Here is a 25,256-nt window from a genome sequence, read left to right as displayed (position 1 = left end):
AGGCTGCTCAAGGAAGTATTCCCCTCAGTTAGCACTTCCTTATTAGATATGATTAATCTGTCTTTGGTGACAGGTTATGTACCGCAGTCCTTTAAGGTAGCTGTAATTAAACCACTTCTTAAAAAGCCTACTCTTGATTCAGAGGTTCTAGCCAACTACAGGGCGATATCGAACCCTCCCTTTCTCTCCAAGATCCTCGAGAAAGCAGTCGACAATCAGCTGTGTAACTTTCTACATAGTAACAGTTTATTTGAGAATTTTCAGTCTGGATTTAGAGCTCATCATAGCACAGAGACTGCACTAGTAAAAGTTACAAATTGGTATTAAAGGAACAGCATTAAACTGGTTTAAATCATATCTATCTGATAGATTTCAGTTTGTAAATGTTCATGATAAATCCTCCATGCAAACAAAAGTTAGACATGGTGTTCCTCAAGGTTCAGTGCTTGGACCAATACTACTCTCCTTATATATGCTTCCTTCCTAGGAAACATTATCCGGAATTTTCATTGTCATGCAGATGATACTCAACTATATCTATCAATAAAGCCAAATGAAATTAACCAGTTAACTAAACTACAAACATGCATTAAGGACATAAAGGCCTGGATGACCTGTAACTTCCTGTTATTGAACTCAGAAAAAACTGAAGTTATTGTGCTTGGCCCTAAACACCTTAGAAACTCATTATCTAATGATGTAACTACTCTGGATGGCATTACTCTGGCCTCCAGCTCCACTGTAAGGAACCTAGGAGTTATATTTGATCAGGATCTGTCCTTTAATTACCACATAAAACAAATTTCAGGGACTGCCTTCTTTCATCTGCGTAATATTGCAAAAATTAGACATATCCTGTCTCAAAATGATGCTGAAAAACTAGTCCATGCATTTGTTACTTCTAGGCTGGACTACTGTAATTCATTACTATCAGGCTGTCCTAACAAGTCTCTAAAGACTCTCCAGCTGGTCCAGAATGCAGCTGCTAATGATCTGACAAAAACTAGAAAGAGAGATCATATTACTCCCATCTTGGCTTCACTGCATTGACTTCCCATAAAATTCAGAATAGAATTCAAAGTCCTTCTCCTCACCTTCAAAGCTCTTAATGGTCAGGCTCCATCATATCTTAAAGAGCTGATAGAACCTTATGTACCTACTAGAACACTGCACTCCCAGCATGCAGGTCTACTTGTGGTTCCTAGTATCTCTAAAAGTAGAACAGGAGGTAGAGCCTTCAGCTATCAGGCTCCTCTCCTGTGGAACCATCTTCCAGATTGGGTCCAGGGGGCAGACACCCTCTCTACATTTAAGAGTAGGCTTAAAACTTTCCTTTTTGATAAAGCTTATAGTTAGGGCCCCTAGAGCTCTTAGCTTATGCTGCTATAGGCTTACTCTTCTTCGTGGTATGGTGACTCTGATGGAGGGGTGTATATTGCACACAGATATAAATCTAGCTCACAAATGCCTATGTGTTTATTAATTTGGAGCCAAATGTGTTTTTTGTTTTGTTTTACAGCTGTGATGTGTTTGCTGAGATCAGCTTTGAGCCAGATTATCATTCCTCCTGAGTCTCTACCTCGGTGCACTGTGCTCAGCTTAACTGAAGGCACTATGATCTCACTGTAGCCTGAGGGACATCAGATTGACACCATGTTTCTGTTAAAATCAAAATATCAATATCTTTTATGTTATTTAAGACAAACCCTGAATATTCCCAAAACGTATCGTGAAAGATTTCATTAATGAGAAAACAAGAAAAGAGATAAATTCAACTAAAACATGAACAAAACGAAACAGATGGAAAACCAACCTGGAGTAACTAATTTTCAGTATTAATACATTTAAACTAATCTTGTTGTGTGTGTGTGTCTGTGTGTGTGTGTGTGTGTGTCTGTGTGTGTGTGTCTGTGTCTGTGTGTGTGTGTGTGTGTGTGTGAGAGAAAGTGTGCGTATGTGTTCTTTATCTAAGAGATCTCTGTATACCTCATGTTTGCAGCAGCCTGTTACACAGAGTGTGGAGCATCTCTTTGATTGCTCCTAGTTCAGACATTGGTGTAGTGGGTGGGGGGGCAGGATTGCTTGTTATGGATGCATATGTTGCCTCTTGGTGATGGTGGGGGGTCTTCTGTGGCTGGTTGGGGTAAGAGGCTGTGGTGTAGGATGGGGATGAAGGGCTGCTGGTGGGCGTGGTACCGCAGGGAGGTGGGAGGTAGAGTTCCTTTGGTTTCCTTGTTGGTACCGAGATGGTCTGTAGATCCTGGGAGCAGCTGCTGAGTGGACCAGATTGTCGGGGTTGCCACCAAGTGTAACGTCCTTCAGTGTTTTGGCAAATGTTCTTATCCCAGCCTTATTCAGGTGTAGTCCATCATAGAGGTCCCATGTCCCGATGTTGGTGTGGTGGGCTACGTGGATGTTTGGGAGGGCTGCACATCTTGAGATTTCCATGTTGATGTCATGGATGACATGTGGGGGGGTGTGTGTCCTGGGGAGAAGGGTAGAAATAATCACCCTGCTGTCCGTGAACTCCTTGGAGGCCCTCTTGGCCACCTTGGTCATGGACTCAGCAGTGCACCGGTGGAGGGCGTGGAGGTCATTGGTGCCTGTATGTACCACGATGTACTGAGGGCTCCCCAGTGTGTCCTGCCTAAGCAGCTCCATGGCATGGCCCGTGTTTCTGCAGCGTTTGGCTGTGTTGAGGCCAGGGAAGAGGCGTTTGGCATTCAAATATTTTCCATTTGAGTCCATGAGCAGGACTACCTGGGCTTCTGGTCAGGCTGGTCTGTCAGGTTTGGGCTCTGTGTATAACAGGGGCTGGGCGGCAGGGAAGGGAGTCTGTGTCAGGTGGAGAATCTCTGGGTGTTAGTGTCGGAGAGGTGGGGGAAGGCTGTGAGAGGGGGAGGCTGCCAGTGTTGGAGGGAGCTGGTGGTTTGGCAGCAGGGGAGAGGGAAGGGGGGACAGCAGGATGTGTGTCACTGGGTGATGAAATATGGCATCTCTTCTCCTGGAGTTGCTCTCTCATCTCCTGTAGCTCTCTGCTGAAGCTGAGGTCCCTGTTGGTAGCATCCTCCTTTATTTTCAGGGCCTGGGCTCGTAGGGTGGTGTTCTCCTCCTCCAGCTCACGCATGGCCTGTGTCAGCTGTCGGAGTCTCCTCTGGGTCTCCATCAGTTCTGACCTGGTTCCCTGGTTCTCCTCTCTTAGCTCAGCTATGGCCTCTTGGCTGTTCTGCTTCAGCTGTTGGAGCTTGTGTCTCAGCTGGTTGGCATCAGACTCAGCTAGCTTGGCCAAAGTGAACTCCTTGAACTCTGTGAAGTCCAGCTCCAGCAGGGTCAGGCTCTCTCTTAGCTGTTGAAGGAGCTTGGGGGGTGTCTGAGGTGTGGGGCCAGGTGGAATTATTGTTGGCTTCAGGTCTGACTGTGCAACCTCATCCTCCTCTTCCTGTTCTGCTGTTGTGTCTCCTAGAGTGTTGCTGCTCATATTGGGTCGGTCTCTCTCAGCCTCTGCCTTCATCATGGGAAAGAGTTCCTCAAAGGCGTTGAGGCTTGCCTCATTTCCCTTGTACTAGCATTGTACCTTTTTTGGTGTAGTAGGTAAAAATGAGCAGAGGGTTTTCTGTATCCAGGGTTTCATCCTGACACACAGTTAGGCGGCCATCACAACCAATGCCTTCTTTAGCAATATGCTTGTATTTGTTACAAATTATCCAGATGTGGATGCTATTCGTATGGAAGAGGACGTTGTTTTTTGTCTTTTTTCCGTTGCAGAATATGAAGTCAGCAAACAGTTGTTCTGGATTTGACATCAGTGTTCTGTCTTTGTGTTTTTTCTTGGCTCTGGCACTGTTACAGTTAACAGGTTATTCTACCTCTGCTGTTCGCTTCCGTTTCCATGGCAACACACTGCCAACACTCTGTCTTAACTGCCAATTGTCAAAATCACAAAGCTAGTAATTTTGTGATTTAAGCTAATAATTATTTTAAAAAGCAGATTTGTTTCACCTCTTTCAATGTTGCAAATGAAAAGTATTGTCTTCTGCTTCTTTTCCTCTTTTCCAGCTTGTTTTGGGTTTTTTCATCCTCTTTTCTCACCTTGTCTCCAGGCTTTGTGTCAGGCTAGCAGGGTTTGTTGGTTTGCTGCTTGTTGTCTTTTCAGGTTAGACATTCTGGAGATCTTCTTGTTTTGGTAGTATAATGGTTATTTCTTGTTATATGTTTTCCTTTTCCATCATGTTATCCTGTTATCATGTTGCTATTCACAGGATATAAGTTTCCGCTGTTTCGTTTTTTCATCCAAAAGTTGAAGATATTTCAGGAGCTCATGATATTGCTGCTGTGTCAGTTGTAATTATCTCTCCCCTCTCTGTCCCTCTGTCTCTCTCTGTCTCTCTCTGTCTCTGTTTCTCTCCTCTGCTCTGCTCTCTGTCCTTGTCTGTCTCTCTCCTCTGCTCTGCTCTCTGCCTCTGTCTCTGCCTCTGCCTCTGCCTCTGCTCTCTGCTCTGTCTCTGCTCTGTCTCTGCTCTGTCTCTCTCCTCTGCTCTGTCTCTCTCTGTCTCTGTTTCTCTCCTCTGCTCTGCTCTCTGTCCTTGTCTGTCTCTCTCCTCTGCTCTGCTCTCTGTCTCTGTCTCCGCTCTGCTCTCTGCCTCTGTCTCTGCCTCTGCCTCTGCCTCTGCTCTCTGTCTCTCTCCTTTGCTCTGCTCTGCTCTCTGTCATGATGTATAAAGAGCTGTGTGTGTGTGTGTGTGTGTGTGTGTGTGTGTGTGTGTGTGTGTGTGTGTGTGTGTGTGTGTGTGTGTGTGTGTGTGTGTGTGTGTGTGTGTGTGTGTGTGTGTGTGTGTGTGTGACTGAGAGCAGGTCTGAGCTGTACACACAGAGCAGAGAGACACAGTGGACAGGATGAAGCTCTGCATTCACACAAAATCTGACAATGTGGCTCCTTCCTGCAGTGTTGTTCAGAAGGGTTTATTAGTGCATTAGAATATAACCACTGCCAAACATTTTATTATTCTAGTTCACAGCTTTGTTCTTACCAGCACTGCTCTATTCTCACTCTCTTCATTCACTCTCTAGCTGACTTGACCACCAATGGTCTCTCTCTCACACTCTTGAGCCTTTAATGTTATTTACAAAGCCAACCAGAGAGGTTTGCATAGTGTTCCTTTTGAATGTATTTGACTGAATTGACTTCATTACCTGCTGCTCCATCGCTCTCTTGGTCTTTCTCTTAGTGTACATTTATACTAATACTTTAAATACAATTATTTTGACTTGTTAATAATATAATTAATGTTCTAAAATCTGTAGTATTATAATTTAGAGCTTTATTACCAACATATGTTGTTAAACAGTATTAACCTTGAAAGGAAGCATTAATTAAATAGAATAGAATAGATAGAAATAATGACCTGAATGCTGATAATCCATACTCAACCATGCAGTGATTTTAACTCTAACTTTGGCTTGGTGTTTGAAAGATGCAAACACACATTCTGTAGATCACAGTGTTCCACTATAATGTCTACAAAACAATAAAGTTGCCATATTTAGCTCATCAGTTTCAGCTCAGTTTAACTTGATTTCATCTAACATCTGGCTTTTTAGAGATGTAGAGCATGAGAATCTGGAAACCAACCACTGTGGATTATCAGTGACAGCAGAATGGACATTTATCAGTATGAATGTAACATAAAAGACTGTGTTTGTTCCACAGGTCCAAAGCTTCCTAGAAAAGGTCCAGAGAGACACACAGATGTCTCCATGCAACCAAGAGATGGGTGGAGGAAACACACAGAGCCCTGAGGACAAGACACTGTCTCTGAGAGAAGTGGAGGAGAGGAACGGGAAGAACACTGCAGATGCTAATAAAGAAGCTGTGAAAGTGGAGAGTCCTCATTGTCCATCAAGTTTTGATGCAGACAAGAAGTGTTTTCAGCCCGATAGTGAGAGAGAGGAGGAAGAGCAGGTGGAGCAGCCTGGTAGACTGTTATCATGTCTGGAAATCCCTGACTTTCTCCTGCCTGATGCATCTGAAGACAACAGTGGTGAGCATAGCATAGCATCTGCCCAATGATTCTGATCTGATAACATGTTGTTTTTATTTGAAAAGTTAGTGTCTCCTCCTTCTCACAGTGAATGTAATTCCATAAACAATGTCAACTGTTACAGTAAAATGGTAGATGTTATGTTCCGTCACACAACCTCTGCAGAATGACTAGCAGAGTTTGATGCAATTGGTCCAATAACTGTTGAAAAATCTAAAAGTGATGATTTAATCATTTAATCAGAGCTGTCAACTTTTCAGAAAACCTTGGAGTGAGATTTGAGGGAGATGATTGAGTAGATGTCATTTCGCGTATTCTGGTGCCTTTTAACAAATGTTTTGACACTTAGATCTGACTATACTGTGAGAACGATGATGGGTACATTTTGTAATTACATCCAGAGGAAGTGTTTGGCACCAGATCACATGTTAGAAGTTATTAAAAAGCTAAAAGTATAGAAATTGATGAATCTATATGTCGCAGTTGTGACATATGGCAAATTCCAATTTTTTTGGGTGGTCTATGCCTTTATAAATACATGACAATGAATTTGAGGGTCCAGTGTTGATTTACAGTTTGAAAGCTGGGAATAGTATGATATTGTTATTAAATTCTCAAATAAGTGTGTGTGTGTGTGTGTGTGTGTGTGTGTGTGTGTGTGTGTGTTGAATGTGAAAGATGGAAAGAAGCCAAAGAAGAAGGGTAAACGAGGAAGGAAGCAGCAAGTACCAGTAGAGATGGCAGCACAACCGGACCTGGCTAAATACTGGGCTCAACGCTACAGACTCTTCTCTCGTTTTGATGAAGGGATCAGGCTGGACCGAGGTCAGTCTGCAAACTAAAATGTCTATAAACTAAAACAACCCTCAGATTCGGTTTTGATTTCATTTCTATTCTTATTGTGGATTTAAAGATGAAAACAGAAAAAGAACATGGATTTTTTTTTTTTAACATAATGCATTTTATGAGTTTATCCTGTTATCAAACATGTTAAACATTTAGGATGGAGAGAACATGGGCCGATGTGGATGTGTAATGTGGGTTTATACATTTGAGTTTGTGAATTGTTCATTGGTTGTGTTTAAAAGTTGCTGCCGCAAGGGATTGTGGGACATAAAGGATGGTCAGGTGTACTCTGTCCTTAAGGGAAGACACATTAAATCACCTGCTTTGCTTTTAGACAATTCTACCAGCTTTTATCATGGCTGTCATTTCTCTCAGTTAGGAACCCTCCTAAACAAAAAGCACTACTCATCTGCACCCCAAGTCTCAGTTTCTCTGAGGAGCTATGAGTGAGCACCCAAGTCTTTTACTGGACATCACACCCCATTATTTATTGATTGGCTATTGCAGCTGATCAGACTGATCTGATATATTGCAACATTAGTTTTAGTTTAGTAGCTTTATTGTCATACTGAGGGTCAGACAACAATATATCACCATTTAGATAACACTCCCTGAGCCATAACAACATTTAAGACTATTAAAAACTATTTAAGACATAACATAAGACAAAACATTAATAATCTATAAAGGCAATACAGTGCATTATGCAATATAAGAAGGTTCAAACACAGCAAACAGCAGCAATGCTGGTTGTTACAGTAAGCCATATGTAAACTATTGGAATAGTTTTGACACTGAAGTGGAGACTGATTACAGAATGAACTCAAGTGTGTCACTCTTAAATGTTTTATTCTGTTTTCTAATTCATCATCTAGTTCAAAATCTGTTAATTGTGCATTTGATCAACAAAAGAAGCATAAACAACTTTTATCATTTATTAGAAAGATTGTTTTTTCAGTGATCTGTTATTTCCCCCTTGAACTGTTTGTGGATATTATCTGTTATTATTGATGAAATAACATAAACACATTCTGGCAGCAGGAATGGTTTATATGTTTGTGAGCAGGACACAGTAGACTACACAGCAGGAATTCAGCTTTTTATCTGTGTGCAGGTGTTTGTCAAACAGGTAGAATGTAACAGGCAGAGACAAAACACTGCTGCTCATCAGTGATAACTGTGCACCTTTTATTAGTAATAACACAGTGTGCATGTGTGCAGACAAGAACTCGTCAAAAGTGGCTACAACTGATCCAGCTGTGATCAGCTGCTGCCGTCATCAGAAACAGACAATGCTTCATGTAATGTCTCTAAAATCCCTTTTCCGTCTTTTCCTCCCTCATGTGGTTGCCTCATGTCTCTGCCAGTTGTCAGGACATTCTGTTGTGCACTAGGCACAGCTGCATGAGTAGTAGCACTGAGTCTGCTTTTCTTTTACTTCATGTCAGAAAGTGACCAAACAAAACAGAACAAAGTAAAAACAGACTGGCTCACTGGTTAACATAGTTGTGCTGATGTGTGTTTCAGAGGGCTGGTTCTCTGTGACACCAGAGAAAATCGCAGAGCACATCGCCCTCAGAGTGGACCACAGCTTCTCTGACTCTCAGCTGGTCATTGATGCATTCTGTGGAGTTGGAGGAAACTCCATCCAGTTTGCACTCACTGGAAAGAGAGGTAAAGCTAATGTGAGTGTGTGTGTTCTTGCACACTCTGTGACTTTATAATATCAATTTTGACGCCTTTTTTTCATCATCATTGTCATTTTGTCTGGTACTGATTTCTTAAAGAGCTTTTTCATATTTGATAGATCTGATGATTTGTTCTTGTTAAAAGATAACATTAGATGATATGATTACAGATTGGATTTTATCATAGATATATCTGACAGTGTAAAAGACAGCTGGAATTTAACATGAAAGGCAGTAACTGATGAAAAGATACAGATAGCCAGTGTAATGCTCAGGTAGTGGGCTTTTTTAAATGTAGGTCTGTATCAATCATTGCTCAAGTCAAAAAACTAGAGTCATATTCTACATTATGATGAGTGATGAATATTACCCAAAGGGAACATTTATTTTTAAAAATGGAGCAAGGAGCAGAAGGAAGTAGTAGTTTCAAAATAGTAAAAATTTGAGTTTGTGAACAGATTTAAAAGTGTGTGTTTAATGACTGTCCAGTGAGTCCTGTAGTAGTATGGACATTACAGAGTGAGTCCTGTAGTAGTATGGACATTACAGAGTGAGTCCTGTAGTAGTATGGACATTACAGAGTGAGTCCTGTACTAGTATGGACATTAGAGTGAGTCCTGTAGTAGTATGGACATTACAGAGTGAGTCCTGTAGTAGTATGGACATTACAGAGTGAGTCCTGTAGTAGTATGGACATTACAGAGTGAATCCTGTAATAGTATGGACATTACAGAGTGAGTCCTGTAATAGTATGGACATTACAGAGTGAGTCCTGTAGTAGTATGGACATTACAGAGTGAGTCCTGTAGTAGTATGGACATTACAGAGTGAGTCCTGTAATAGTATGGACATTACAGAGTGAGTCCTGTAGTAGTATGGACATTAAAGTGAGTCCTGTAGTAGTATGGACATTACAGAGTGAGTCCTGTAGTAGTATGGACATTACAGAGTGAGTCCTGTAGTAGTATGGACATTACAGAGTGAGTCCTGTAGTAGTATGGACATTAGAGTGAGTCCTGTACTAGTATGGACATTACAGAGTGAGTCCTGTAATAGTATGGACATTACAGAGTGAGTCCTGTAGTAGTATGGACATTACAGATTGAGTCCTGTAGTAGTATGGACATTACAGAGTGAGTCCTGTAGTAGTATGGACATTACAGAGTGAGTCCTGTAGTAGTATGGACATTACAGAGTGAGTCCTGTAGTAGTATGGACATTACAGAGTGAGTCCTGTAGTAGCATGGACATTACAGAGTGAGTCCTGTAGTAGTATGGACATTACAGAGTGAGTCCTGTACTAGTATGGACATTACAGAGTGAGTCCTGTAGTAGTATGGATATTACAGAGTGAGTCCTGTAGTAGTATGGACATTACAGAGTGAGTCCTGTAATAGTATGGACATTACAGAGTGAGTCCTGTACTAGTATGGACATTAGAGTGAGTCCTGTACTAGTATGGACATTAGAGTGAGTCCTGTACTAGTATGGACATTACAGAGTGAGTCCTGTAGTAGTATGGATATTATGTACTAGTATGGACATTACAGAGTGAGTCCTGTAGTAGTATGGATATTATGTAGTAGTATGGATATTACTGAGTGAGTCCTGTAGTAGTATGGACATTACAGATTGAAAGTGTTTTTTGTCTTGTTGTGTCTCATTTCGTCCTCTCAGTCCTAGCTGTTGATATCGACCCTGTTCGGTTGGGCTTGGCGCGTCACAACGCTGTGGTTTACGGCGTTGCCGATCGAATCGACTTTCTACAAGGAGACTTCCTTCAGCTGGCGCCCCATCTCTGTGGTGATGTGGTATTCCTGTCACCTCCTTGGGGAGGACCAGACTACCTGACTGCTGAGGTGTTTGACATCAAAACCATGATGGAGCCTGATGGATATCCTTTGATGCAGAAGGGGGGGGCATGATTTCAGTGTATGCTTGACAAATGTCCCTGGCAATATTTGAATGGAGAATGCTGCAATCTCAGTATATGGTATGCAGTGTTATTTTAGTAATCTAGCACCAGTCTGAGCAGCAGTATATTTCTGCACTATGTGGATAAAAATTCAAGTGTCTTTCACCTCCACTCAGCAGTGTGCCCTTGAGTAAAAGTGAGTAAAAATAATAGATTGTCAGACTCAAAGGTAATACCTGTTGCAGGGGTGTTGTAGTGAAACAACTTAGACTATTGTTTCCCTTTTGCCTAAAGGTTATGAGGATTATTTAGTTCAAAAGCAGACTGGCCAGGCAGTACATGAAATTTAAAATATCCATGATCTCTACAGTATTGATCCTAATGGGTTCGTTAATCACATGACCTTATGTTTAGCACCATAATCAAGTGTAATGGGATTATACTTAACTGAGGGTGAACCCTCCATATTTCTTTTTGCACTCAGGACAAAATGCTCACTTAATACCCAATAAGTATAACATTTAAATTTCCATTTAGTCTTAAAGGAAGTTACAAAGTTCAGTGTGTTCATAAATATTGGTTTTCTTCCCTAACAGCAGACACATTTCAGATTTTCCATCTGGCCAAACAGATATCAGACAACATAGTGTACTTCCTGCCTCGCAATGCTGACATGGATCAGGTCTGTATGCTAGTAGAGTAGTGAACAGTCCATTAGTTATTGCACAACACTAAGAAAGTGAACACACACAGCAGATCATTTTTAAGGTGCAACTTAAAAGTGCTCCCACTTCTCTTGCTTGGTGTCATATGTTCAGCTGTTCCACTGCCTCCTTTACTCATAATGGTTCATGTAGTAAATGTAGTTTATTTGCAGTGTTGGAAGGCTGGACTCAGTGAGGCTCCACCATGGAAACCCAATCATTAGCTAGTGTAGTTAGCTAGTGTGAGCTGAGCTAGTGTAGCAGCTGGAAGGCTGGATGATGAATCGGAAACCAACTAAAGGCAGCATGTGTTCTCATATTGTGAAGCAGCACATTGTTTGCCTTGAAGTGTGTTGAAATGTGCCTTGTTGTTCACATATTGGGGCTTGGAATATGACACAAATGATGACTGTAACTACACAGATGCCAGTTCTACTTGTCCGTTTTGGAAAGCTATCCTAGAAGTCTTTACTTTTAACCTAAGTTTCTTCTTGGTTATTTCAAAGTCATATTTAGCCACAAAGGTCAATGTGCCTTTGCTGGATTGGCCACCCTATGAGATCAGAGCAGCAAGAAAGTTTCCTCTTTAAAATCTCACTTTTACAAATGCGCTGTTAATTAATCATTTTATTATCTTGTTACGGATGTTTTGGGTTTGTGCAGAGCTGATTGTTAAACCTGAGAGGCCACAGCTAGGTTTGTTATTGGTTGTCAGCTGTGTGACATCACTTCATGGTAAACCCTCTCAGAAGAAGAGCAGCGTTTCTCAGCTGTTGCATCGTAACAAAGAAAGCTTTCTGAAGTGCAGCTAAATTGTAGCGTGCATCGGTATAACTAGAAGAAAAACTAAATCTACTTTCTCTGCCCGCCAGATTTCTGACCAATGAACGGAGTGATAGCTCCACACAGGTTTTGTTGATACATTTTGGTTCACTTGAAATGTTGCCTGTATGAAACTAAACCAACCCAACGGCAAAATGCAACAAAGTAGCATCTCATCCACTGATTCAGACCTAACTAAACAAACTGCTAGATAATGAGCTACGTTGTTATTCACATGGACAGGAATGGCTCCTCATCCATCCATCCATACTCTTCCGCTTATCCGGGGTCGGGTCGCGGGGGCAGCAGCCTAAGCAGGGAAGCCCAGACTTCCCTCTCCCCAGCCACTTCGTCCAGCTCTTCCCGGGGGATCCCGAGGCGTTCCCAGGCCAGCCGAGAGACATAGTCTCTCCAGCGTGTCCTGGGTCTTCCTCGGGGTCTCCTACCGGTGGGACGTGCCCTGAACACCTCACCAGGGAGGCGTCCGGGAGGCATCCTGACTAGATGCCCGAACCACCTCATCTGGCTCCTCTCGACGTGGAGGAGCAGCGGGTCTACTCCGAGCTCCCTCCGGATAACTGAGCTTCTCACCCTATCTCTAAGGGAGAGCCCAGCCACCCTACGGAGGAAGCTCATTTCGGCCGCTTGTACCCGCGATCTTGTTCTTTTGGTCACTACCCAAAGCTCATGAGCATAGGTGAGGGTAGGAACGAAGATCGACTGGTAAATTGAGAGCTTTGCCTTTCGGCTCAGCTCTCTCTTCACCACGACGGATCTGTGCAGAGTCCGCATTACTGCAGACGCCGCACCGATCCGCCTGTCGATCTCCCGTTCCATCCTTCCCTCACTCGTGAACAAGACCCCAAGGTACTTGAACTCCTCCACTTGAGGCAGAATCTCATCCCCGACCTGAAGAGTGCACTCCACCCTTTTCCGGTTGAGGACCATGGCCTCGGATTTGGAGGTGCTGATTCTCATCCCGGCCGCTTCACACTCGGCTGCCAACTGATCCAGTGAGAGCTGGAGGTCACGGTCTGATGAAGCCAACAGGACCACATCATCTGCAAAAAGCAGTGACCCGATCCTGAGGTCACCAAACCGGACCCCCTCCACACCCTGGCTGCGCCTAGAAATCCTGTCCATAAAAATTATGAACAGGATCGGTGACAAAGGGCAGCCCTGGCGGAGTCCAACCCTCACTGGAAACAAGTCCGACTTATTGCCGGCAATGCGGACCAAGCTCTGACACCGGTCATACAGGGAACGGACGGCGTCATCAGGGGGTCCGATACCCCTTATTCCCGGAGAACCCCCCACAGGATTCCCTGAGGGGCACGGTCGAATGCCTTCTCCAAGTCCACAAAACACATGTGGACTGGTTGGGCAAACTCCCATGCACCCTCAAGGATCCTGCAGAGGGTATAGAGCTGGTCCACTGTTCCACGGCCTGGACGAAAACCACACTGCTCCTCCTGAATCCGAGGTTCGACTATCCGACGGACCCTCCTCTCCAGCACCCCCGAATAGACCTTACCAGGGATGCTGAGGAGTGTGATTCCCCTGTAATTGGAACACACCCTCCGGTCCCCCTTCTTAAAAAGAGGGACCACCACCCCAGTCTGCCAATCCAGAGGCACTGCCCCCGATGTCCACGCGATGCTGCAGAGTCGTGTCAACCATGACAGCCCCACAACATCCAGGGCCTTGAGGAACTCGGGGCGGATCTCATCCACCCCCGGGGCCCTCCCACCGAGGAGCTTTTTAACCACCTCGGCGACCTCCACCCCAGAGATAGGAGAGCCCACACCCGAGTCCCCCGGCCCTGCTTCCTTACCAGAAGACGTGTCGGTGGGATTGAGGAGGTCTTTGAAGTATTCCTTCCACCGATCCACAACGTCCCGAGTCGAGGTCAGCAGTGCACCGTCCCCACCGTACACAGTGTTTACAGCGCACTGCTTCCCCCTCCGGATGGTGGTCCAGAATCTCTTCGAAGCCGTCCGGAAGTCTTTTTCCATGGCCTCACCGAACTCCTCCCATGTCCGGGTTTTTGCCTCAGCGACCGCCCTAGCTGCGCTCCGCTTGGTCTGCCGGTACCTGTCTGCTGCCTCCGGAGTCCTACAGGCCAAAAAGGCCCTATAGGACTTCTTCTTCAGCTTGACGGCAGCCCTCACCGCCGGTGTCCACCAGCGGGTTCCGGAATTGCCGCCACGACAGGCACCAACCACCTTGCGGCCACAGCTCCGGTCAGCCGCCTTAACAATGGAGGCACGGAACATGGCCCACTCGGACTCGATGTCCCCCGCCTCCCCCGGTACATGGTCGAAGCTCTCCCGGAGGTGGGAGTTGAAACTCTCTCTGACAGGAGACTCTGCCAGACGAACGTCTGGCAGACCCTTACAATGCGTTTGGGCCTGCCAGGTCTGACCGGCATCCCCCCCCACCATCGGAGCCAATTCACCACCAGGTGGTGATCAGTTGACAGCTCCGCCCCTCTCTTCACCCGAGTGTCCAAGACATGCGGCTGCAAGTCCGACGACACGACTACAAAGTCAATCATTGAACTGCGGCCTAGGGTGTCCTGGTGCCCAGACCCGGCCCTAACCAAGCCCTAGGCAAGATTTTAGGTGGCGCCCCCCTTGCATCGAAGTAAATTCCACTGCTGGTGTACATAGCCTACTCACAAGAAACTGAATAGCTTTATCTTGGACATTGCCCAATCAAAATACTTAGAACAAATTAGAAAGAAATACAAAAAAATATGATATGAATATATGAAATATAATATAAATAGCTTACATAAAGTATAAAATTTAAATACCCACAAAATAAAAAGTGTAAACAAGTGACATGCTGCTGCATCACTTCTGGGTGGTGCTGCTGAGGTGGAGGCAACAGGAGGAGTGCTTGATGCTGGAGGTGGCCCAAGATTTGCAGGAGTGGGACTGAGAAACCTCAACAGTGCATCTGAAGAGAGAAGGGGAGTATGTGACACCAGTCTAATAATAAATATGATATGATACATAGGCTAATATGATTTCAAGAATAAAATGAAATGAAATAATATAAATGAAACATCTAAGAGATACATGCATGATGTTCACTATACTGTACATGTATAATATACAATGTACTTTTTCTGATATGCAAATATAAGATTCAATTTTATTGTCATTACAACAAAATGCTGATTAGCAGAATGCAAAGAAGTAGTAAACTGCAGTATAATATAGAATGTGAGAATGCTAAATTATGCTAGCTATAACATGAATTATGTGCACTTTAACACTGATGTAAAGTTTAACACTATAAACACACTTTAGACAATATGAACTGTAACACAACATACAGCTCGGCTTACAACTATAATAAGGTGGAAAAGGAATAGCATTTTGATTGACTATTACAAGCAAAGAAAACCTTAGCTAACCAGATGTTAATAAAAACGCTGAATAGATCTAATATTTACACATTTCCCTGAGGAAACCCAGCGAGCACAAACCGTAATTTCAACGTTTGATTTCCGGTTAAAAACAGGTTGATAAGAGGTCTGAACGTCTTTTCAATCGTCTGAAAACGGTTACAACATCAACGTGTCACACATTTGTTTGATGTCGGTTGATAATTAGCTCAGTTGTAGCTCTCTACAGAGATTGTATTGATTATTTTGACGTTTTTTCTATAAATGAGAGGAAGTGAAATGACGTCTAAACAAAACGTAATTTCAAAGCATTTAATGTTGAATAAAATATCATAAATATGAAACTATAGGCTATAGGCTATGTCTGCACACTAAATAAGCTGGGAATTTTCTATACAGCAATTCCCGGTGAATATGTTTTCTATGTGAAAGTTGAATAAACGTCTCCATATAGCCGGTAAAAAAATGTTCACTTTTCAACCAATTTTCAACGTCTTTTCAACCAAAATGTGCTTGCTGGGAAGTAAGGTGGGAGTAGTTACATTACTATTTTCCATAACAACTCTTCCATAACATTAACTGGCGTTAAAACTAACTAACTAACAACAATCCATGTTATGCTAATGGTTAACGACGTTATCGTCGTTCTGCAACACACAAATAATGTCATGACATCATCTTTATTGTAACGTTACCTCTGTCTTTTTCTCGTTTTTCCTCCTCTTCTTTTCTTTTTTTCCTCCCCTGGGCACCAGACAGTTTGGGACGTTATGACATATTGTTGTCGAGCTTGCCTTGGGGTCACGTTAAAAAACGACCATCCTCCCCCAGGTAGCAGGTACAGTCTAATTAGTGTGGGGGTGGCGTCTTAGGAAAGTAACGCGTCATCATTATTTTAAGAATAGTGGAGGTTACATTTTTTTTCTTCCCCCATTTGTGGCGCCCCCTGGATGGACGGCGCCCTTAGCATTTGCCTATGCCATGGGCCGGCCCCGCTGGTGCCAAGTGCACATATGGACACCCTTATGCTTGAACATGGTGTTCGTTATGGACAATCCGTGACGAGCACAGAAGTCCAATAACAGAACACCGCTCGGGTTCAGATCGGGGGGGGGGCGTTCCTCCCAATCACACCCTTCCAGGTCTCACTGTCGCTACCAACATGGGCGTTGAAGTCCCCCAGCAGAACGAGGGAATCCCCAGAGGGAGTGTTTTCCAGCACCCCCTCCAAGGAGTCCAAAAAGGCTGGATACTCTGAGCTGCTGTTTGGACCATAGGCACAAACAACAGTCAGGATCCGTACCCCCACCCGAAGGCGGAGGGAGGCTACCCTCTCGTCTACTGGGGTAAACTCCAACATACAGACACCAAGCCGGGGGGCAATAAGTATTGCCACCCCTGCTCGGCGCCTCTCACCAGTGGCAACTCCAGAGACGAGAGTCCAACCCCTCTCGAGGAGACTGGTTCCAGAGCCCTTGCTGTGCGTCGAGGTGAGGCCGACTATATCTAGCCGGAACTTCTCAACCTCACGCACCAGCTCAGGCTCCTTCCCCACCAGAGAGGTGACATTCCACGTCCCTAGAGCTAGCTTCTGCAGTCGAGGGTCGGACCGCCAAGATCCCCGCCTTCGGCTGACGCCCAGCTCAAACTGCACCCGACCCCTTTGGCCCCTCTCACTGGTGGTGGGTCTGTGGGAGTGGGGTCCCATGTCCCTTCTTCGGGCCGTGCCCGGCCGGGCCCCATGGGTGAAGGCCCGGCCACCAGGCACTCGCCTCCGAGCCCCACCCCCAGGCCTGGCTCCAGGGGGGGCCCCTGTGACCCGCGTCCGGGCAAGGGACACGAAATACCAATTATGTTGCTCGTCATTGGAGTTTTCTGAGCTACCTTTTGTCTGGCCCCTCCCCCCGGACCTGTTTGCCATGGGAGACCCTACCAGGGGCATAAAGCCCCCGACAACTGAGCTCCTGGGGTCATTGGGTCACGCAAACCCCTCCACCACGGTAAGGTAGTAGCTCAGGGAGGGGAGGAATGGCTCCTGATTACACCAATCAGAGATCATTAAAATGAATGTTGATTGTCACAGTTATGGATAGTTTTGCTCCAAATTTGGGGTGGAGCATCTGGAGTAGGTCAGGGATGAGGGTCACATGTATCCCTTCAACAATGATAAAAGAACTGCAATGTTGAAAATGAGCAAACTCTTTATAATCAGATTATCAGAGTATTTATTTAATGGGCACAGATGTATGAAACCTTCACCAGTTTAGACTGCAGAACCAGTTCCAAACAATATTTGGTCAAAATAATTTAGCATTATTACTTAGATAATAATCTTAGTAAAAACAATGAGTTCCAACACAACAGGGCTTGTTTAGCAAAACAGATTATACTACTGAATGGATCTGCAACCACAACACAAAAGTCTGTTTTTTATATTGTCGTCTCGTTTGGCATTATTAACCATCTGTAATGTATAATCACTATGTCTATGTCTCCACAGATAGCTTCTCTGGCTGGTCCAGGAGGGAAAGTGGAGGTGGAACAGAACTTCCTCAACAACAAACTGAAGACCATAACTGCTTACTTTGGGAACTTGATAGAGTCAGACAGCTAGTAGCTCTGGAAAGGACCAATAAGCATTTCTTCCTGCACTAAATCACAATGAATCAAAACTCAATTTCTACTCTTTAACTGTATTTCTAACAGAGTCCACTGGAATGCTACCACATCCGCTTATATTCACATCAAGGAAAGAAAAAGTTTGACTTACTTTTTGTAGATCAAAGTTTGTATTATGTAAGTAAAAATGTTTCAGACTGTGATAATGAGTTAGAACTGGCCTGTTAAAGCTGGTATCCACAATGTGTTATGTAATCATCTATACCAGCCTGCACCACTTTGAGTTAATGCAGTAGTTTTATTAAAGTTAACACTTGTTGCAATGTGTATTTTATCCTTTCATACATTACGACCAATAAATGTTTTTTTCAGTATTTTTTGTTTGTGGTTATATTCTTTTTTAATAACAAATAACACCTTAACAGCTCAACAAAGACTTTTGGTGTTTTACCTGAATACTTGAGCTCAGATGTGGAGATCAGAGGTGGTTTGGTGGATTAAACACTGGTGAATATAATCAATTATTCGTAAGTACAACATATAGTCACAGAGCACTTTATTAGAAACACCTGTGCAATCTAATACAATACAACAACTCTGCCATAAATTCTACTTTTACAAATCTTACATTATATTGTCATACTGGAGTGCATTATATTGAATAGTGTTTCTAATATTTTGTCAAGCACTACTGAAAATGTACCAACTCCATGCAAGTAGAATAAATGACAGAACTGTGGTATTGGATTGCATTAGATTGCACAGGTGTTCCCAATAAAGTGCTCAGTGAGTGTAAATCAACCAGGAAATAACTCTACTGTTTGTTCTTGTACAGGTTGCTACACTTACTTACACATATTATATTAGAGGACTTGTAAGAAGGGAATTAAATTGATTTTGAGTCTTTACTTTTAGGTTTCTTCTTGGTTATTTCAAAGTCATATTTAGCGACAAAGGTCAATGTGCCTTTGCTGGATTGGCCACCCTATGAGATCAGAGCAGCAAGAAAGTTTCCTCTTTAAAATCTCACTTTTGAGCATCCGACAGTGAAATCTCTCGTCATACACACAGGAGCACTTGATGTTATCGAGCAACAATCAGAGGTATTTAAACGGGATTTTAATGATCTGCTGAACAAAGTTCGATGTCTGAATATTGAGGTGTTTATCGGTGGACCTCTACTGACAGTTCGGCGAGGAGATGAGAGATTCAGCAGGCTGATGATGCTCAACAGATGGCTCAAAGATACGTGTGCCGCTCAATCAGTGAATTTTATTGACAATTTCAACATTTTTTGGGAACGCAGACACCTCTTTAAGGCAGATGGATTTTGCCTTAACAAGTCAGCTGTTAAGTTACAACATTTTTTATTTTGTGCGTCAGTCACCAGCAGTCCCTGCCAAGGACAAGAGGCGAGACAATCCAAAACAACAGATAAGACAGCGTTCTGGAGAAGAATTGCTACCGCCTGAGATAAGGACTGACCATGAAAGTCAGCACACCCAGAGAGAGGCTTTAATGTCATCATCCTTACCCCAACACAAGGAGTCTCCCCCAACCCCAACAGCCCAACAGGAGGAGTCTCCCCCAGCCCCAACAACCCAACAGGAGGAGTCTCCCCCAGCCCCAACAACCTAACAAGTGGAGTCTCCCCCAGCCCCAACAACCCGACAAGTGGAGTCTCCCCCAGCCCCACCAGGAGACTCCCAACTTTCACTCACCAGGACCCCATCCAGCCTTTCATTCTCTCCATTCAGTCAGGACTCCCCACTTCTGGATTTCACCGACAGGATGAATGACCTTGTCAATGTTGGAATCCAACTCACACCACGCCCAAATCCCATTTTTTCTCCCCTCAACTTCCCTCATTGTCGAGCCCCTCCCATTCCACCACGCTGGAAACAACCATCATCCAAGAGTCACAGAGCCCCCCCACCTCCTTTGACTCAGATCATCTGTGAGTCTGACTGATATGTGCCAGGTCCAGGCTGCAATACTGACACCAATTATGTTCTCCCCCAGGAAGAGTCAGGCCCCTATGGAGTTCAGGTAGTTTTCTCAATCCCTGTGATGACAGGTAACAGAAGAATGGTTAAACTGGTGAGAAATAATAACAAGGGTTCAATTAAATCTGCCAATTTATTAAGTATAGCATGTCAACCTCAAAATATACCAGTGTCTCCTGTTATCTCCACAAGGTTAGCGCTACTCAATATCAGATCACTAGCCAACAAATCACTGCTAGTTAATGATGTCATTATGACCTATGATGTAAATTTTTTACTTCTTAGTGAAACATGGCTAACTGAATGTAGCTGTTGTGCTATTCTCAATGAGGCAGCACCAACAAATGTTAGTTTTATGAACAAGTGTCGAACTGGTAAGAAAGGCGGGGGAGTTGCTGCCATCTTTAAATCTGTATTTCAGTGCAAGGAAATTACATTAGGTGATTTTAGCTCTTTTGAACATCTCTGTTTTTTATTAAAAGGTGATCCAAAAGTTCTTTTTTTTAATCATTTATAGACCTCCAAGATACTCAGGAAAATTCATTGATGAGTTTGCTGAACTGCTGTCAGTTATCTGCACTGACTACAACTTTTTTATCATAACAGGGGATTTTAATATTCATGTAGACAATAACATGGACAGTAACGCCAAAGAACTCTCTGCTCTACTTGACACTTTTGGCCTCTTGCAACATGTGAAAGGGCCCACACTCGAGGCCACACTCTGGATCTGGTTATCTCTAAAGGTGTTGATATTTGTTCTGTTGATGTTAAGGACTTGGCTCTTTCTGATCATTTCTGTGTGTTCTTTGACTTACAGATCATTCCAAATGTTCAGTTAACCTCTGTGTCTGTTAGGAGAAGGTACATAAATGAGAATACCAGTGCAAAGTTTATGGAGGCTATAGCTATGTCACCAACTGTGAGTGCAGAGTCAGTTGATGAACTCCTGGATAAATTTAACTGGAAAATCTCAAATGTCATGGATGCTGTTGCACCTATTAAAACTAAGACGACCTTGAGCAGAAAGAAAACCCCATGGAGGAACACTATGATGGTAAAGGCTTTAAAAACAGAATGCAGGAAAGCAGAGCGGAAGTGGAGGAAAACTAAACTTCAAATTCACCTTGACCTCTACAAACAAAGTCTTTGTAATTTTAAATATGAGTTACTCAAAGCTAGACAGCAACACTTTTCTGAAATTATTAATAAGAACATCAACAACACTTGCACTCTGTTTGCTACGGTTGATAAGCTTACAAACCCTCCTAAGTGTATAGCTCCAGAACTCCTTTCCACAGAAAAATGCAATGAATTTGCTTTTTCAGTGAAAAAATCCAGTCCATAAGGTTAAATATCAACACAAATCAACACAACAATAAAATGATGCAACCCCTAAGACCTCCCAGGAATAACTCAACTGCAATGTCAGAATTTAAAACAGTTGACCAAAAAACCATAGAGGAAACAGTGCAGCATCTAAAACCATCAACATGCTGTCTTGACACAATGCCATCAGATTTCTTTAAAACTCTTGTGAACTCTGTCCAAACAGATTTGCGACAAGTAATAAATAGCTCACTTAAATCAGGTGTGTTTCCTAAACTCCTAAAAGTAGCTGCCATTAAGCCACTCTTAAAAAAGAGAACGCTGGATGCTTCCATGTTAACCAACTACAGACCTATCTCAAATCTTCCTTTTATAGCCAAGATCGTTGAGAAAGTGGTTTTTAATCAACTCAACAATTTCTTGAACTCCAGTGGCCTTTTTGACAAATTTCAATCAGGCTTCCGACCTAACCACAGTACAGAAACAGCTCTTATTAGAGTGTTAAATGACATAAGGTTGAACACTGACTCAGGCAAGGTGTCAGTTCTGGTCCTGTTGGATCTCAGTGCTGCATTTGACACTGTGGATCACAGTATACTGTTGAACAGGTTGGAAACTTGGGCAGGACTCAGCGGAACAGTCCTAGACTGGTTCAGGTCCTACTTGGAAGAGCGGAGTTATTTTGTGACCATTGGAAGTTATGAATCTGATCGAGTGGCTATGACATGTGGAGTTCCTCAGGGGTCAGTTCTTGGACCCCTTCTGTTCAGTCTATATATGCTGCCCTTGGGTCAAATTCTGCAGAACTGTAATGTAGACTATCACAGTTATGTAGATGACACACAGATATACCTGGCACTGTCCCCAGATGACTACAATCCAATACAGTCATTGTGTCACTGTTTAGAGCAAGTCACTAATTGGATGAACCAAAATCCCTTCAATTAAATCAGGACAAAACTGAGGTCATTGTTTTTGGCAATAAAGAGAAGAGGATTGCTGTCAGTAAACATCTGGAGTCACTCTCTCTAAAAACTACGGACCAAGTCCGAAACCTTGGCGTGCTGATAGACTCAGATCTGACCTTCAGCAGTCATATCAAATCAATCACCAAAACAACCTTCTATCAGCTTAAGAACATCCAGAGTGAAGGGTTTTATGTCTCAAACAGACCAGGAGAAGTTGATTCATGCTTTCATCTCAAGTAGACTCGACTACTGTAACGGTCTTCTGACTGGACTCTCACAAAAAAGCATTAAACAGCTGCAGCTCATTCAGAACGCTCCAGTTTTAACCAGAACAAAGAGATCAGAGCACATTACTCCAGTTCTAAAGTCTTTACACTGGCTCCCAGTCAGTTCTAAAGTCTTTACACTGGCTCCCAGTCAGCTATAGAATAGATTTTAAAGTTCTGCTACTGGTCTACAAATCACTGAATGGTTTAGGTCCAGAATACATGAATGACATGTTAGTAGAATATAAACCCAGTAGAGCTCTGAGATCTACTGACTCAGGTCAGATAGTTGAGCCCAGAGTTCAAACTAAACATGGTGAAGCAGCTTTTACACAACTGGAACAAACTACCAGCAGAACTGAAATCAGCCCCAACTGTGAACACTTTTAAACACTTCTCTTCTCCTGTGCTTATGATTGAGCTCTTTTAAAGCACTTTATATTTTAATCTTTCATTTGCACTCTATGTCCTTTTAATGATTTTAAAGCTAATTTATGATTTTATGCTGCAGTCTTATATTTGATGCTCTATTCTAGCATTTTATGTATGTCTTTCTATTTTTCTGTACTTTGTTTTTATTATTATTTATATTGTATGTTTTAATGTTTCTGTTTTATGTAAATCACATTGAGTTGCCATTGTGTATGAAATGCGCTATATAAATAAAACTGCCTTGCCTTGCCTTGCCTTTTACAAATGCTCTGTTAATCACTTTATTATCTTGTTACGGATGTTTTGGGTTTGTGCAGAGCTGATTGTTAAACCTGAGAGGCCACAGCTAGGTTTGTTATTGGTTGTCAGCTGTGTGACATCACTTCATGGTAAACCCTCTCAGAAGAAGAGCAGCGTTTCTCAGCTGTTGCATCGTAACAAAGAAAGCTTTGTGAAGTGCAGCTAAATTGTAGCGTGCATCGGTATAACTTTTGTTGATATGGATTTAGTTTCTTTCATGAAATCTGGTAATTGCATCAACCAGTCCATGTGTCAGGGTCTGTGTAGTTCTCTGGTTTGGGAGTTTTCCAAAGTCATGTTTTCAAATGTTACATGATATCAGTGACTAATCTTATACTTTTCAGAGGTCAGTGTTATTTTCTGAATAAACCTGGTACAATCATCATGTTCGTTCTCTTTCAGAGGTCACTCACCTGGATTCAGCTGTGATTGCTCAAAGAATGGAATATTAGCCAGTGTAAGATTTAGAATCATATTTTACTGGGCTGTCTGAGAGGAAGCTTAAAAAATTTCAAGACAATGATAAAAGCACTAAGAAGAAGAAAGAGAAATCAAGTATAAAAACAATTACGCAAAGGTGTGTACATAAAACATGAAGAAGAAGCAATGCGATGCTACAGTGGCTTATGAAACTGAAACATTTCTGTCATTCAGTGTAAAAACAGCATGCCATTACACTGTGCTGCAGTCAAATCAATACAAATGCAATACAATCAAATGTCAGGATGTAAGCCATAGTTTTGTATGTGAACATTCTTTTCCAGAGAAATCATTCTACATAAGTAAAGTCAAAGACATAGCTGAGGTTTACAAAGGAGTGATATCAGTCAGAGTAACAACAGAAAGAAGCTGGGTTAGAAAGTCCTCCACATGGCTCACCTACCTTATCCTAACCTCCAGTCTGAAGTTAAACCAGAGCTAATCAATATCATTAATACTAGTGAAGTTCTCTTGCCAAAATACTATGTTAAATGGAAAGGGGGTTTCTTAGAGTATGCCCCCTTTAAAGAAGAAGAGAGAACAACACACTGCCAGCTGCTTGTTTTCCATGTTGCACATATTTAGATGAGACTCTCAGTATTTTTAATCTCTCATCCAGTACAGAGAGAGAAGTCCTGGATGTTTTTATTATTATTTTAATCAAAAGGCAAGGCTCAGGTAGCCTGCAGATGGTTTGATCTGGACAAGTCCACATCTCAGCCCCCCATCTCACCTATTTGTTCGTTTTAGACCCTTTTTAGAGGAGCTCAAGCACCCTTAAATTTGATCTCAGCACCCCTATTTTTTTCCTCCTAAAATTATTTTATACAACTTTAATAATTTTGCCAACCTGTCTGATAGAGATGGGACAAACACTTATAATACAGGTCCAAATGGTTTTATTTTTACAGGTTTAATGTATTTTGGATAGTTCTGTTATTGATATTGTTTTTCCTTCAGGGTTCATTAATTATCTCTTATCAGAGTGTCCTCTCTGTAGAAATCTGATTGTTTATTCTGAACCATTATCATCCTACATCATAGTAGACCACTCTACTATGTATTAATATTTCTTGTTGTAATTTACATTATCCAGTGAAATAAGTCATTTAGCAGGAGGTCTGAACACTTGCAGGTCATTATGTGTCACATTCTTATTCGGAGATGAGCCTCTCTAAAGGTCTGGTCCTAGAATCACCCCTGTTCTCAACCATGACCAGTTCAGCTTTTTTCTTCTTCTTCATCAATTTCTATATATCTACCAGCATGAGTTGCTGCTCTGGTTGCAGACTGGAGGCCACTATGGAGAGGAACTATGAAGTGCAGGCACTGCTTTCAGTGTCTTCACCGTAACAGACAGTGTGCTTGTAACATTGTACAATCATATTTTTTTTTGTTTTGCTTAGAGTTGTTCTACTGAGAGTT

The 25,256-nt window shown here is 42.8% G+C and overlaps 1 protein-coding gene across 1 annotated transcript in view; it reads left to right on the top strand.

Annotated features, from left to right (window-relative positions):
- Window positions 1–18,418, top strand: part of tgs1 (trimethylguanosine synthase 1) — a 37,102-nt gene extending 18,684 nt beyond the window's left edge. Inside the window, exons 10-15 of the mRNA XM_053330258.1 lie at window positions 5,708–6,038; window positions 6,717–6,863; window positions 8,412–8,558; window positions 10,250–10,466; window positions 11,091–11,169; window positions 17,932–18,418. Coding sequence (XP_053186233.1) covers window positions 5,708–6,038; window positions 6,717–6,863; window positions 8,412–8,558; window positions 10,250–10,466; window positions 11,091–11,169; window positions 17,932–18,045 — 1,035 coding nt within the window. The 3' untranslated portion in view covers window positions 18,046–18,418. The remainder of the gene's footprint in view (window positions 1–5,707; window positions 6,039–6,716; window positions 6,864–8,411; window positions 8,559–10,249; window positions 10,467–11,090; window positions 11,170–17,931) is intronic.
- Window positions 18,419–25,256: the final 6,838 nt, after the last annotated feature.

The sequence above is a fragment of the Scomber japonicus genome, chromosome 12, assembly GCF_027409825.1.
Source record: "Scomber japonicus isolate fScoJap1 chromosome 12, fScoJap1.pri, whole genome shotgun sequence".
NCBI classification, from domain to species: Eukaryota; Metazoa; Chordata; class Actinopteri; order Scombriformes; family Scombridae; genus Scomber; species Scomber japonicus.
The sequence above is the reverse complement of the archived record's forward strand: the minus strand, read 5'-3'. Positions and strand labels throughout refer to the sequence as shown.